The sequence below is a fragment of the Mobula hypostoma genome, chromosome 12 (assembly GCF_963921235.1).
Source record: "Mobula hypostoma chromosome 12, sMobHyp1.1, whole genome shotgun sequence".
NCBI classification, from domain to species: domain Eukaryota; kingdom Metazoa; phylum Chordata; class Chondrichthyes; order Myliobatiformes; family Myliobatidae; genus Mobula; species Mobula hypostoma.
This window is the reverse complement of record NC_086108.1, coordinates 103,914,443-103,929,807: the sequence shown is the minus strand read 5'-3', so window position 1 is coordinate 103,929,807 and position 15,365 is coordinate 103,914,443. Positions and strand designations below refer to the sequence as shown.

The window sequence follows — 15,365 nt, the reverse complement described above, 5'->3', positions numbered from 1 at the left end:
CTTACAACCATCGGGTTCCTGAACTGACCTATACAACCCTAATGGAACACTGTGAACTACCTGTTGCCTGACCGTGGGCCATGGTTGTGTTTCTGCACTAATATCTTGTTTGAGACAGACTTTCGTTGCTATAATTCATGTATATTTACATTTTGTGTATTGTTTGAACCCTTGCAACTGTGTTACTGTTGCAAACAAATTTCTAATTGTACCTTGATCTCATTATATTTGAGATAAATAAACTTGACATGATTTGCAAGTAATGGGGAGAAAGCAGGAAAATGGGGTTGAGGGGGATAATAAATCAGCCATAATCAAACATGGAGTAGATTTAATTGGCCAAATAGCCTAATTTTGCTCCTATGTTTTATGGTCTAATCTCCAGGCCAGGATTCCTCGGTTTCCAAACGCACCAATAGAGAACCATCTCAGTACCTCTGCACCCTTCTTTGCAAGTTCACGTTGTAGCTTCCTTTTCTCCAGGATGTCCTGCTGAATTCTTCTCTTCCGCTCTTCTTCCATTCTCTTCTTCTCCTCCTCTTGCCTTATCTTTTCCATTTCCGCAAACTTGCCCTTAACCGTCCCTGTGGACAGAAGAATGCACTCTTTATTATCCCACCCCCCCCATCGACTCGTGTTTTGGTCACCCTGCTATAGGAAACGTGCCAATAAGCTGGAAAGAGTGCAGAAAGGCGGCACAGTGGCGTAGCCATTGGCATAACGCTGTTACAGCAGCACCAATCAGGTTTTAGTTTCTGCCACTGTCTGTAAGGAGATTGTCCACTCTCCTGTGACCACACAAGTTTTCTCCAGGTGCTCCGCCTTCCTCCCTCATTTCAAAGACGTATGGGTCAGTGAGAGTTAGTCAGGTGTGGGCTTGCTACATTGGTGCCAGACTTGCAAGACAGTCCCCAGCACATACAATGTTTCGATATACACATGACAAATAAACCTCATCTTTAAAATCTTTTAAGACTTAGAAGAATGTTGGTAGAACTCAAAGGTCTGGTTATGGAGAGATGTTCGGCAGGCATAGATTTTATTCTTTGGAGAGCAGAGGCGTATATAATCACGAGGGGACAGAGAGAAGGTGAATGCACGCAGTCTTTCTCCCAGGGTTGGGGAATAAGAGCTAAGAGGCTGGGGTTTTAGGTGAGAGGGGAAAGATTTAATAGGGACTTGAGGGGCAACTTCTTCACACAGAGGGTGGTGTGTTTATGGACTGAGCTGCCAGAGGAAGTAGTTGAGGCAGGTCTTATAATAATGTTTAAAAGATACTTGGACCTGTAGATAGATAGGAAATGTTTGGGGAGATATGGGTTAAACACAGGAAAACGCGATTAGCTTAGATGGGCATTAGAATCAGAAGTGGGTTTATTATTTTTATAATTTTATCTAGAGACACAGCACAGACCAGGCCCTTCCTGGTCAATGAGCCACACTGCCCGGCAACCAATTTAACCCCTAGCCTAATCGCAGGACAATTTACAATGAATAATGAACCTATAACCAGAATGCCTTTGGAGTGTGGGAGGAAACCAGGGGAAACCCACACACGCACAGGAAGGTACAATCTCACCTACAGAGGATGCCAGTGCTGAATTCCAAACTCCGACGCTCCAGGCTGTGGAGGCGTAGGGTTAACTGCTGCGCCACGTATGCCATGAAAAGTGTTGTTTTGTGGCAGCGGTAGAGTACAATATACAATTTAAAAAATTATAGAGGTTACAATAAGGAATAAAAACAAACAAATAGTGCAAAAAGAGAGCAAAGCAGCGTGGTTGTGTTCGTAGACCATTCTGAAATCTTGGTTGGCCTGGGCAAGTTGGGTCAAGGGCCTGGCTCTCTGTTGTGCTACTCTATGAGGTTTACAAGGTCTGGTATGTCACCGAAGACTCTAGCAAAGTTTCTACAAGTGTACCATGGAGAGCATTCTGACTGGTAGCATCAGGGGGTAGGGACACAGCACAGGATCAAAGCACCAGCCAGCTCCACCGTGGGCACTAGCATCCAGGACATCTTCAAGGACCAATGCCTCAAAAAGGTGGCGTCCATCATTAAGGACCCCCATCGCCCAGTTCGAGCCCTCGTCTCACAGCAACCATTAGGGAGGAGGTACAGGAGCCTGAAGACTCACACTCAGTGTTTTAGGAACAGCTTCTTCCCCTCCACCATCAGATTTCTGAATGGACAATGAACCACCCCATGAATATTACCTCTCTTTCGGCACTACTTATTTAATTATTTTATACATAATTCTTAATAAATTCACAATTTTTTTATGGATTGCACAAAACAACAATTTTATGACATACGTCAGTAATATTAAACCTGACTGATTCTGATGACTAATGTTTGGTATTATTAGAAGGACTCAATTCTTTGTTACCTGTCAGCTTGGGGACGTACGCTTTCTTCAGTTCGTCCAATTTATTTTCTTCTTCATCGTCTGAAGCGAGGAGCTGCCGATACTGAAATGAATCGAGTGAGATGACGTTCAGAATCAGTCGTCCCAGCGTTAAACAATGATGTAGCTGGAAACAATGATGTCACATTGACCTTATAACAAGGGTGGCCTTGGCAATGCTCCATAGACTGTCATTGACAGGACAGGGGACTGGAAAAACGGACAATATCAGAACTTGTCATTTTTGTGTTTTAGCCGCGGGGGTTTTGGAAATGCAACAGTAAGAAATGTAGTAGTGGCAGTATTTGAGTCTGGGATTGAAGGGCTTATCATATGAACAGCACTTGATGGCTCAGGGCCTGTGTTCACTGGAATTCAGAAGAATGAGGGGGTATCTCATTGTAACGTATCGAATGGTGAAAGGGTTCAATAGAGTGGATGTGGAGAGGATGTTTCCTATAGTGGGGAGATGCAGCCTCAGAATAGAGGGACGTCCATTTAAGACAGAGATGAGAAGGAATTTCTTTAGCCAGAGGGGTGGTGAATCTGTGGAATTCGTTGCCACAGATGGTTGTGGAGGCTAAGTCATTGGGTATATTTAAGGCAGAGGTTGATAGATTCTTGATTAGTCATGGTATGAAGGGATACGGGGAGTAGACATGAAATTGGAACTGTGAGGGAGATGAATCAGCCATTATGCAATGGCAGAGCAGAATCGATGGGTCAAATGGCCTAATTCTGCTCCATTATCTTGTGTGCACAATAAAGAGCTAAACTGGTTGAAAAAACGGAAACTGGAGCCATCCAGTTTCGTCAGGCTGAAAGCAGCACGAAAGCTCAGTTGTTGGTGACACAGCGCAAAGTTTGAAAAGAGCTTGAGAGCTTTCATCTTTCTTTTATCAGGCTGAAACCAACATGAGGCCGCTTGTTGCTGATGCAACGTGAAGTTTAAACGTCCCGTGTGGACAAACACATTTGGGGAGTGTAGAGGATGTACTCCTGAAACAGCTCATCAAAGCTTCTATAACCACACCTCGGAAATCCCCCATCACTGCTATCTACAGGAGCAGCAAACATGAGAGTACCACTAGTGTTTCCATGAAGACACAAAGCGTCCTAACTTGGAATCATATTGTTTTCACCAGTGGGTTTAAATCCTGGTACTGTACACCTTAACCTCACAACACAAAGAGAGTGCCCAGCAGGGACAACAACAGGTTCAAGAAGACATCTCACCATCATGTTCCAAGGCCCATTAAGTAGGGGTTGTAAATGTTGGCCTTGCAAACAGTGGCCGGATCCCTCCGATCGACTGAAAGGAGTGAAATGGCAGTCTAAGTCATAGGGCTTCCGGCTAATCTTCTGGGAGGGTGGCAAATATTATTCCTTTGGTCAAGAAAAGTAACGGATAATCCTGGGGATTATAGACCATGAGTCTTGCATCATTGGGTGAGCAAACTATTGGAGAAAATTCACTGAGATAAGATTTACAAAAAGCCTGAAGTGATACACTTTGAAGTTTGAACTTGAAGGCAGAGTACAGGGTTAATTATAAACACAAGAAAGTCTGCAGATGCTGGAAATACAAAGCAACACACACACGCACACATGCAAAACTTTGGTGGAGCTCAGCAGGTCAAGCAGCATCTGTGGAAATGAATAAACAGTCGACGTTTTGGGCTGAGATCTTTCTTCAGGACTGGAAAGGAAGGGGGAAGATGCCAGAATGAAAAGGTGATGGAAGGGGAACAAGGATAGCTGGGAGGTGATAGGGGAAGCCAGGTGGGTGGAAAAGGTAAAGGACAGGAGAGAAAGGAATCTGAGAGGAGAGGGGAGTGTACCATGAGAGAAAGGGAAGGAAGAGGGGCCCCAGGGGTGGTGATAGGCAGGTGAGAAGAGGTAAGGGTCTAGACTGGGGAATAGAAGTTGGGGGGATATTTATTTTAAACTGGAAGAAGAAATTGATATTCATGCCATCAGGTTGGTGATTACCCAGATGGAATATGAAGTGTTTCTCCTCCACCCTGAGGGTGACCCATCTTGGCACAAAAGGAGAGAAAAGATCGACATGTCAGAATGGAAATGGGAATTGGAATTAAAATGTTTGGCCACTGGGAGATTCTGCTTTTGGCAGGTGGAGCAGAGGTGCCCGACGAAGTGGTCCCCCAGTTGGTAGAGGGTTAATGGCAGGATTCTTACCAGTATAGAGGAACAGAGGGATCTTCAGGTCCATGCCCATAGATCCCTCAAAGCAGGTTGACAGGGTGGCATAGAGGGCATATGACGTGTTGGCCTTCATTAGTTAGGGGATTGAGTTCAACAGCCATGAGCTAATGTTGCAGCTCTATAAAACCCTGGTTAGACCTTACTTGGAATAATGTGTTCAGTTCTAGTCATCTCTCTATTGGAAGGATGTGGAAGCTTTAGAGAGAGTGCAAAGGAGATTTATCAGATGCTTCCTGGATTGGAGAGGATGCCTTATGAGGATAGGTCGAGTGAGCTAGGACTTCCGTCTTTGGAGCAAAGGAGGATGAGAGCTGACTTGATAGAGGTGTGCAAGGTGATAAGAGGGATTGATAGAGTGGTCAGCCAGCACCTTTTTCCTGTGCGGAAAGGGCTACTGTGAGAGGGCATAATTTTAATGTGACTGAAGGAAATTAATTGAGGGGGTGAATGCCAGAAGTAAGTTTTTAAAAAAATACACTGAGAGTGGTAGGCACATGGAATGTCCTGCAAGGGTGGTGGTAGAGATAGATACATTAGGAGTGTTAGGAGACTCTTAGACAGGCTTGTGGATGAAAGGAAAATAGCAGGCTACATGGCAGGGAAGGGCTAGATCTATTCCAGAGAGGGTTAGAAGGTTAGCACAACATTATGGGCTAAAGAGTCTGTACTGTTCTATGCTCTATATAGTCCATTAGGATGCAGGCAATGGTAAAGCAAATACAAATGAAAGGCTGGGTGACCTCCTGTTTTATCTTTGTCCATTCCTTCTCCTTCTTATACTGTTCGTTCCTTCTCCTCCTTTCTTCTCCGGTTCTCCTCTGGCTTCTTTCCTCCCGTGCTTTCTGCATGGCTTCGAACTTAGTCTTAACATCACCCTTGCCCACCTTAGGCACATATGACTTATGAACAGTTTTAGATGCAGATAGAAGTCTCTATGGAGGGCGAAGCAGAGAGACAGATGGACAGAGAAAGAAAAAGAAAAGAAAAACAGATAAATGAAGGAAACAAACCAAGGAAAAACATGTGGAATTGATCATAGAGAACATAAAAAATGAAGCAGTATTGTTTTTGACCTGAATTATTAAGTCTTTTTCTATTGATGCTTTGAAGTTATCTCTAAATTTTCTTCCATAGTCATGTACCTGATATCTCAACAGCCTCATTTGGCATAATTGTTCTGCTAAATAATATTTTGATTAATAGACAGACCCAAGGATGCACGTTACCAACAACTACAGTCCTGATGCCTCTTTTGACCTCCCACCACTCCACCTTTGGTTAACACCACCCATTTCTTCCAGAAATTACTGCACATCTTCCAGGGCGTCTTCATGGAGCAATGCCTAAAAAAGGCATATCCATCATTAAGGACCTCCATCACCTGAGACATGCCTTCTTCTCATTGCTACCATCAGGGAGGAGGTACAGAAGCCTGAAGGCACACACTCAATGATTCAGGAACAGCTTCTTCCCCTCTGATTTCTAAATGGACATTGAACACATAAACTTCACTACTTTTTATTTCTATTTTTGCACTATTTATTTAACTATTATACATATATAACTGTAATTCACATTTTTCTCTATTATTATGTATTGCAATGTACCGCTGCCGCAAAGTTAATAAGTTTCACAACATATGCCGGTGGTTACATTAAACCTGATTCTACTCTCTGACAGTTCTGCTGTTTGAGAATATCTAAATTCATGCAAGTCAGTGCAAATAAACCCAAGACTGATTTAATGAATGCATGCGGTACTCCAAGAGGAAAGAGGAATTTTCAAGCAAATTAGTCACACAGTGCTAGGTGTGATTGTTTGGAAAATGCTCTGGTCACTAGCACGTTTCACAATTAATGCATCGTTATTCGTCCAGCCTATAAATTCTCCAATATAAATCTGACAGCAAGCTGTCAATACTTCCAAAGAGGTCCTGTTCCTGATCCTGAAGCATTCTCCAACCATTGCTCAGCTTGCTACTGGACCTCATAGCGTCATAGATCAAAACAACACAGATGGGCTCCTGAGCTAGAAGGGTAGTGAACCTGTGGAATTCATTGCCACAGACAGCTGTGTAGGCCAAGTCATTAAGTATATTTAAAGCAGAAGCTGATAGGTTCTTGATTAGTAAGGTCACCAAAAGTTACGGGGCTAAGGCAGGAGAATGGGGGTTGCTAAAAGTCTGTTAAATGTTGTAATAACATCTTCCTCCTATATGTCTCTGTGTAAAAACTTCTCACCTTCTAGATCAAGACTACACTGCCCCTGTGTGGATATGGTGCCAACACTTACAAGGGTGCATTACTGGAGTCTGCCAAGTACGTAGTGGGATGGACTCAACATGACTTCATTTATAGGGTGTGGAAACTCCTCTCCCCCCCCCCCTTTTAACTGGCTCCTGCCCTCTTCCTTTCCACTCTTGATAAAGGATCTCAGCCCAAAATGTCTGCTGTTCATCTCCCTCCACAGTTGCTGCCTAGTATGCTGCGTTCCTCCAGTATTTTGTGTGCATGTGTTTTGTGCATGTTCCACCCCCGACATTCTCCCTTCACCCCCAACCATCAGGTAGAAGATACAAAAGCCTGAATGTACGTACCACCAGCTGCAGGACAACTTCTGCCTAGGAATGCCAACTTTCTCACTCCCAAATAAGGGACAAAAGTAGCAGTCAAATATGGGACACATGTGTTTACCCCGAGAAAGACTACCATGACCATGAAGCCTTGCACAGGCAGCTGTGTGCGCATGTGTGACATGCATATACGTGTATGTGCCAATTTTTTTCTCTACAAATCTGTTTTGGCTTAATCTTCCCAATTCTGTTAAGTGAACCTACACTGTACATACATTATTTCTACTTTATATAGGCTGTGTATTTATCTATTTGTGGGCACGTGATCAAGTGGTTAAGGCATTCGACTAGCGATCTGAAGGTCATGAGTTCGAGCCCCAGCCAAGGCAACGTGTTGTGTCCTTGAGCAAGGCACTTAATCACACCCTGCTCTGCGACGACACTGGTGCCAAGCTGTATGGGTCCTAATGCTGTATCCGTGTCGTGGAGAGGGGAGACTTACAGCATGGGCAACTGCTGGTCTTCCATACAACCTTGCCCAGGCCTGTGCCCTGGAGAGTGAGGACTTTCGAGGCGCAGATCCATGGTCTCGCAAGACTAACGGATGCCTTTATGTATCACATAATTCCTGCTTTTACTATATGTTAGTGTTATTTTAGGTTTTATGTGTTATTTGGTATGATTTGGTAGGTTATTTTTTGGGTCTGGGAACGCGCAACAATTTTTCCCATATAAGTTAATAGTAATCGCTTTTTCGCTTTACACCATTTTGGTTTACGAATGGTTTCATAGGAACACTCTACCTTAGAGGGGGAAATACGGGACAAGGTGGTCCCGTATGGGACAAACCAATTTAGCCCAATATACGGGATGTCCCGGCTAATACGGGACAGTTGGCAACCCTACTTTTACCCCACTGTTAGCAGACTATTGAACAGTCCCTAGTATGATAAGGTAGGCTTCTAAGCTCTCAGTCTACCTAGTCATAGCCTTGTACCTTATTGCCTGTCTGTACTGCACTTTCTCTGTAACCGTAACAATTTATTCTGCATTGTCATTGCTTTTCTGTTGTGGTACCTTGAAGTACTGACGTGATCAAGTGGTCATGGAAGGCATATGAAACTATACATCACATGTCACCAGAAACTGAGGGGCTGCACAGTAACGTAAGCGATGCACTGTTACGTAATGCTTTACAGTGCCAGCTGTGGGATTGGGGTTCAATTCCTGCCACGGTCTGTAACAGTGGTCTCCCCATGACTACATGGGTTTCCTCCCACATTCCAAAGATGTACATGCAAGGCTTAGTAAGTTATGGGCATGCTATTTTGGGGCCAGAAGGATGGCAGCACTTGCAGGCACATTCTCAATGCAAACACACACATCTCAACCCATGTTTTGATCTACACATGGCAAATAAACTCATCTTTAATAAACCAATTGACCAAATATTTAATTACATTTAAAATTCCTGGCTGCCAAAGTAGAATTTGAACTCAATTCTAGATCAAAGGGCCAGAACACAGAATGAAACTCCTAGCCAGGACTCAACCACTTTCTTGAATACAAGCCAGAAACCTAGCTGTTGTGTTGCTTTTCCTGCCACCAGTACAGTTTAGCTGACTTCAGTGAGGTCTATTTGAGGAGATGACTCCAGTCAGCAGTTAAGTCTGGAGACCAGGGTCAAATATTTTTGTACCAGGGGTTCCTGAAAGTGTCTTATGTAAGGAGGGGGCCTCCTGGGTGCAAGCCGATATTTACAGTGGTTTCTGGAAACACACCAGTTCTGCCAGATAGGAACAATGCAGGAATAGTTACCCTCAAGGCCATTTTCATTTGCACTAAATTTTATGGTATTGTTTTTGGCTCTTTAGTAACCTGTTCAGAATGTGTAACCTTTTTTAAAAAAAAATGATACAAATTTTTCGTTTGACTGTGCAGTAGAAAAAGGATGAGGAGGATATTGGCCAATGAATGGGGATCTTGGTTAGCATGGATCAGATGGGCTGAAGGGACTGTTTCTGTGCTATATGGCTGTCTGTCCCTCACGGAGAAAAATAAGCTGCATCGAAACTGGCAGCTGTTGCAACAAATAACGTCTCCCCTACTGCCTGGAGATTCATACGTGCTGTGGAGAGGCTAGACCGTCTATGCTCCACTTGTGGGGAGGGGCAAATGGACAAGGGAATCACAGAGCAAGGAAGCAGATAGGCAAAGATGTGTTTGATGGTAAGATCTTGTTGAAGATGGCGGAAGCTGTAGAGAATCAGGTGCTGGATGTGGAGGCTCATGGGGTGGTCTATCAATGGGAACTCTATCCCTGTTAAGGCAGCGGGATGATGGGGTGAGGTAGATGTCCGGGAAATGGAGATGTGCGTGAGGGTAGTATCAATGGTGGTGGAAGGGAAACCCCTTTCTTTGAAGAAGATGAACATCTCTGATGTCCTGGAGAGGAAAACCTCATCCTGGGAAGGAGAAGAAGGAACTTTAAAAAGGGAAGGGCGTTTTTACAGGAGGCAGGGGTAGGAAGAGATATAGTCAAGATAGCCATGGGAATCAGTAGGTTTTTGAAAGATGTTGGTCGACGGTTTGTCTCCAGAAATGGAGACAGATCGAGAAAAGGGAGAGAGGTGTCAGAAATGAACAAAGCCCCACAAAATGCTGGAGGAAGTCTGTAAGTCAGCTCAGCTTGTTTTTATATTCTACTCCTCGTTGGATAATCAGCTGCCTTTTGATTTATCTTACCAAAGTGTACAGCTTCACACGAAGAGTCATACAGCCTGGGAATGGGCTCTTTGACCCATCAGGTCCATGCTGACCAAGATTCCCAATTAAGCTAGTCCCATTTGTCCCTGTTTGGCCCATATCCCTTTAAACCTTTCGTATCCATGTACCTGCCCAAATACCCTTTAAATGTTGTTAATATACCTGCCTCAACTACTTCCCCTGGCAACTCATTCCATATACTGGGCATCATCTGGGTGAAAATGTTTCCCTTCTGACTCCAATTAAATCTCTCCCCTCTCACCTTAAACCCATGCCCTCCACTTCCCGCCTACATTTCCCCTCACCAGGTCTTGCCAGTTTGTACTCCTCCCCCTAATTTGTTCTGGCTTCCGCCCCACTCCTCTCCAGAATCTCAGCCCAAGTTATTGACTATTCATTCCCTCCACGGACATTTTCAGACTTGTTGAGTTCCTCTGGCATTTTGTGTGTTGCTCAAGACTCACCATCTACTGGCTGAATAAGTCGCCTCTTAAATTCCTATTAAATCTCTCTCCTCTCACCTTAAACCCATACTCTGGATTTCTTCATTCCCCAACATCCCCACACTAAACTCCGTTTTCCGCCCTCTTGCCCTCTTACTAAATCTATCCATATCCCCTTGCAGAATCACAATATCCTTAGCGCAGTGTGGCCTTCCGCCTATGCTTGTATCCATCAGTAATTTTGGAAATGTTACGCTCTGTTCCTTCCTCTAGGTCATTGATGATCAGCCTGTTTACGGCCACCAGCAGAGAGGCGTTGGATCCAGTGAACTCCACCAGGGGCGTCCAAGGCTGGAGTCAGTGCTACCCCCATTGTTCACCTGGTAGAAGACAAGCTTTATTGTGGCTCGAGTCTGGATTTTATATGCTTTCTATATTGTACGTGGCATGTGTGCTTTATACTGTCTTTTGCACCTTGGCCCTGGAGTAATACTGTCTCGTTTGGCTAGATTCATGGGTGTTCATGTATGCTTGAACGACAATTAAACTTGAATTGAATAAATAGTGTACACTTGTGGACCAAGATCTGATCCTTGTGATACACCACTAGTTACTACCTTCTAGTCTAAAAAGGACTAGAAGGAAGTTACTAGTTTGTAAGTCTGCTTTCTCAGACAGACAGTTTTCAATCCATTCTAACATGCATCCTTCAATACACAGACAGGAAAGCTTTCCAAGGGCTAGTCAAAACTATCCAACACATGACTGGCACCAGCTTACCTGCCATCAAGGACATGTATACAGAAAGGTGCCAGAAAAGGGCCAGTAACATCATGAAGGATCCCACCCATCCTGCTCATGGACTGTTTGTCCCACTCCCATCAGGGAGGAGGCTACGTAGCATCCATGCCAGGACCACCAGACTCAAAAACAGTTACTTTCCCCAAGCAACAAGGCTGATCAACACCTCCACCCACTAACCCACCCCTCCACACATCCAACCACCATTACTTTATTATTTCCTGTCACTCACCCTTTGTACAGACACTCCTGTGCTTTGTATCACTTTATGGACATGCAATGTATATAAACTATCTTATGTACTTACATTTATACTTATTGTGTGCTTTTTATTATTATTATTATGTTCTTCAGCTTAGTGTGCATTTTTTTGTATCAGATCCAGAAAAACAATTATTTTGTTCTCCTTTACACTTGTGTACTGGAAATGACACATAACAATCTTGAATCTTGAATCCTGTGGGATTTTAACATGTACCAGTGCCTTTTGAATATCTAAATGCATGACCACAGATTCCCGTCTATCAAATCTCCCTGTCACATTGTCAAATACTTTCAGCAAATCTGTCAAACACAGTTTAGTTTTCATCATCCCCCTTGGTTCAGTTGCTTCCCACCTACATCCGTGACACTTCACATGTTCTCAATCTCCTCGCTAACTTTAAATTCCCCCATCCTAACTACCTCAGTAATATCATGAATATCTAGTCTTCATACACTTCTATCGTCCATCAAGAAGGCCTTAAAGCTCTCCACTTCTTTCTCAGGGGCAGTTCCCCTCCACCACCACCCTCCTGTCTGGCAGAACTCATCTTCACCCTCAACAGATTTTCCTTTGGCTCTTCCCACTTTCTACAAACTCAAAGGGTAGCTATGGGCACCTGCTATGCTTACCTTTTCACTGGCTACATAGAACATTCCATGTTCCAAGCCTTCCCTGGTAATGCTCCTGAACGCTTCCCACACTGCATTGACGCCACTTCATGCACCCATGCTCCAATGCTGAGCTCGTCAATTTCATCAACTTTGCCTCCAATTTTTATCCTGCCCTTAGATTCACATGGTCCATTTCTTGACACCACTTTCCCCTTTCGCAATCCCTCTGTCTCCATCCCAGGAGACAAGATGTCTACCAAAACCTACCGCTTTTCACAGCTATCTTGACTATACCTCTTCCTACCCTATCTTCTGTAAAAATGCCATTTCGTTTTCTTAGTTCCTTCCTTCCTGCCACATCTGTCCATTCCCAAGATGAAGCTTTCCCTTCCGGGTCATTCTCAACTACACCCCACGAACCTCTGCATCCTACACGTTCTCTGCAACTTCCACTACCTTCACCAGGATCCTACTGCCAAACACATCCTTACCTCCCTCCCCTCACTCTCTGCTTTCCATAGGCATTGCTCCCTTTGTGATTCTTTTGTCCATTCATTCTTTCCCACCAATCCCCCTCCTGTCGCATATCCCTGCAAGCCACAGAAACACCACACTTGCCCATCCACCTTCTCCCTCACCATCATTCAAGGTCCCAAACTGTCCTTTCACGTGAGGCACACTTCACCTGTTTGGGTCATCCATTGTATGTGGTGCTCCCAGTGTGGCCTCCTTGACATTGGTGAGACTCGACAAAAATTGGGGACCGCTTTGTTGAGCGCCTCCATTCCATCCACCAAAAGCAGAATTTCCCGGTGGCTGCCCATTTTATTTCCTATCCCCATTCCCGTTCCGACATGTCGGTCCATCGGCCTCCTTGCCTGCCATGATGAGGCCACCCTCAGGGTGGAGGAGCAATATTTCATATTCTGTCTGCATAGCCTCCAACCTGTGGGCAATTTTTTCCAATTTCTCCAACTTGTGGTGATTTTTTCCTCTCCCCCTTCCCTCTGCTATTTCCCAGTCTAACCTCTACCTACTTTTCTTCACCTGCCTATCACATCCTGCTGGGTCCCCTCCTCCTTCCCTTTCTCCATGGTCCACTCTCCTCTCCTATCAAGTTCCTTCTTCTCCAGCCCTTTACCTTTCCCACCCACCTGGCTTCACCCATCACCCTTCCTCCCCCTCCTCCTCCTCCCCCCCCATCTTTTTATTCTGTCATCTTTCCCCATTCCTTTCCAGTCCTGATGAACAATCTTGTTCCCAAAACGTCAACTGCTTATTCATTTCCATAGATGCTGCCTCCAGCATTGTGTGTGTTGCACTGAATTTCCAGCATCTGCAGAATCTCTTGTTTTCATAACACCATAATCTCAAGATAAAATCACATTCAGCTTTTCTAAATAGTCAGCCATTTCCTCTTTGTGAATTGACTCCAGCATTTTGCCAATGATAGCTGATAAACCTAGAGTTTCTCCACCACCACTCTCCCCCCTCCCACCTCCATGCCTTTTTTCCTATTTTCAACAAAGCGGTCACATTGGCCATTTTACAATCTCCTGGGACCCTCCTGCAGTTTAGTGAACTATGAATGGCTGCACCATCTGTGCAGCCATTTCCTTTAAACACCTGAGCAGGGCCTGATGACTTGTCTGTTCATACAGTCATAGGGTCAGACTCTTCAGCCCATCTAGTCCGTGACAACCTGGCCTTCTGCCTATTACCATCTAGCTACACCAGGAATATATCCCTCCAGATCCCTTTCATCTGTGTACCTATCCAAACTTCTTTTAAATAATACAAATGAACCCACATCTACCACTTCCATTGGTTGCTCATTCAGCAATCAGAGTGATTTCCCTCTGATACACCTTAAATGCTTCACCTTTCACCCTAAACCTATGACCTCTAGTTTTTGTCTCACCCAATCTTAGTGGAAAAAGCCTATATGCATTTACCTTATCTATACCACATAATTTTGTATACCTCTATCAAATTTCCCCTCATTCTCCTATGTCCATGGAATAAAGTCCTAACTTTTTCCTTTAACTCAGGTCCTCAAGTCCTGCAAACATCCTCGAAAATTTTCTCTCTACTCTTTCAAACTGATTGATATCTTTCCTGTAAGTAAGTGACCAAAACTGCTCACAGTACTCCAAATGTGGACTTCAGTTTAAAACCTTATTTGCTTGCATTCATTGTTCGCATAATCTGTTTTTCCCCCCGTACATGATTGACAGTCTTTTATATGAGTTTTTTCATGTTTCTTTGTTTTATGGCTGCCTGTTCGGACTTTGATAGTAAATGCACTTTGAACTTAGAACTTAGAAGTTAGGCCTCACCAAAGCCTTATACAACTTCAATATAACATCCCAACTCCTGATAGCTAAGATGTCCTCTCGTTCTCTTGTACTCCAAGGAATAAAGTCTGAACCTATTCCCTAAATTTTCCCTATACTCTTTCAAGTTTACAGACAATATTGAAGACCAGAACTCCAGATAAAACTCTAAATTTGGCCCCACCAATGGTTTGTACAACTTTAACGTTCCAACACCTGTACACAATTTCCTGATTGATGAAGGCCAAGACATTCCCCATTGATGCAGCCAGCATCTAAGACCCCAGATTGCAGGTGATCAGGTTCAGAGGATTGGCATCGGAACAATAAATGCCTTAAATTTCTGCATTTGATCCAGATTTTAAACAAACATTCATTCTGCACTATATCTACTATTTAGGGGTTTTCTGTAACTGTTCCAAGAACTGCAAGAACACAGAGGAGGTTCGTTGGACTATGAGAGAGCATGATCAAGAATCAGACATGTTCTCGAAGGACTGCGATCACATTAATTTTGGACTGGAGTCTGAATGAAGTCCAGTTACATTTTTCATCAATTGCCAAAAAAAGTCACCTCAATCTGGCAGGTAATATTGGACTTGATAAATGGATTGTGGTATCAGACTTGATGAATGGATTGTTTTCTGCACAGATGGAGACTATTTGTCTCTCAGTGTCTGCATCAGTCAAAAGAGATTAGCAGCAATCTCATTCCACCCTCTCCTTATTATGTAACAACAAGTGCTTATGAAGCCAACTTTTTAATATGCTGAGAGTACTTCCTCCAATACCCTTTCAGACAGCGGGTTCCAGCTCCCACCAATACTTGAGTGGAAGCCTCTTTTTTCCTCAGGACCCCCCCACCCCCATCTGAAGTTCTTCTGGATGTCACTGAGATGATTCACTGTACTCCCTCTTGTCTATCACTCAAAAGAAGC

The 15,365-nt window shown here is 44.0% G+C and overlaps 1 protein-coding gene across 4 annotated transcripts in view; it reads right to left on the bottom strand.

Annotated features, from left to right (window-relative positions):
- The window catches only part of nexn (nexilin (F actin binding protein)), a 101,953-nt gene that overhangs the window by 34,553 nt on the left and 52,035 nt on the right, over positions 1–15,365 (bottom strand). For all 4 annotated transcript variants that reach the window (XM_063064747.1, XM_063064748.1, XM_063064746.1 and 1 more), the window contains exons 3-5: positions 5,374–5,565; positions 2,390–2,471; positions 436–584 (exon numbers count right to left, since the gene is read on the bottom strand). In XM_063064747.1, coding sequence (XP_062920817.1) covers positions 436–584; positions 2,390–2,471; positions 5,374–5,565 — 423 coding nt within the window. The remainder of the gene's footprint in view (positions 1–435; positions 585–2,389; positions 2,472–5,373; positions 5,566–15,365) is intronic.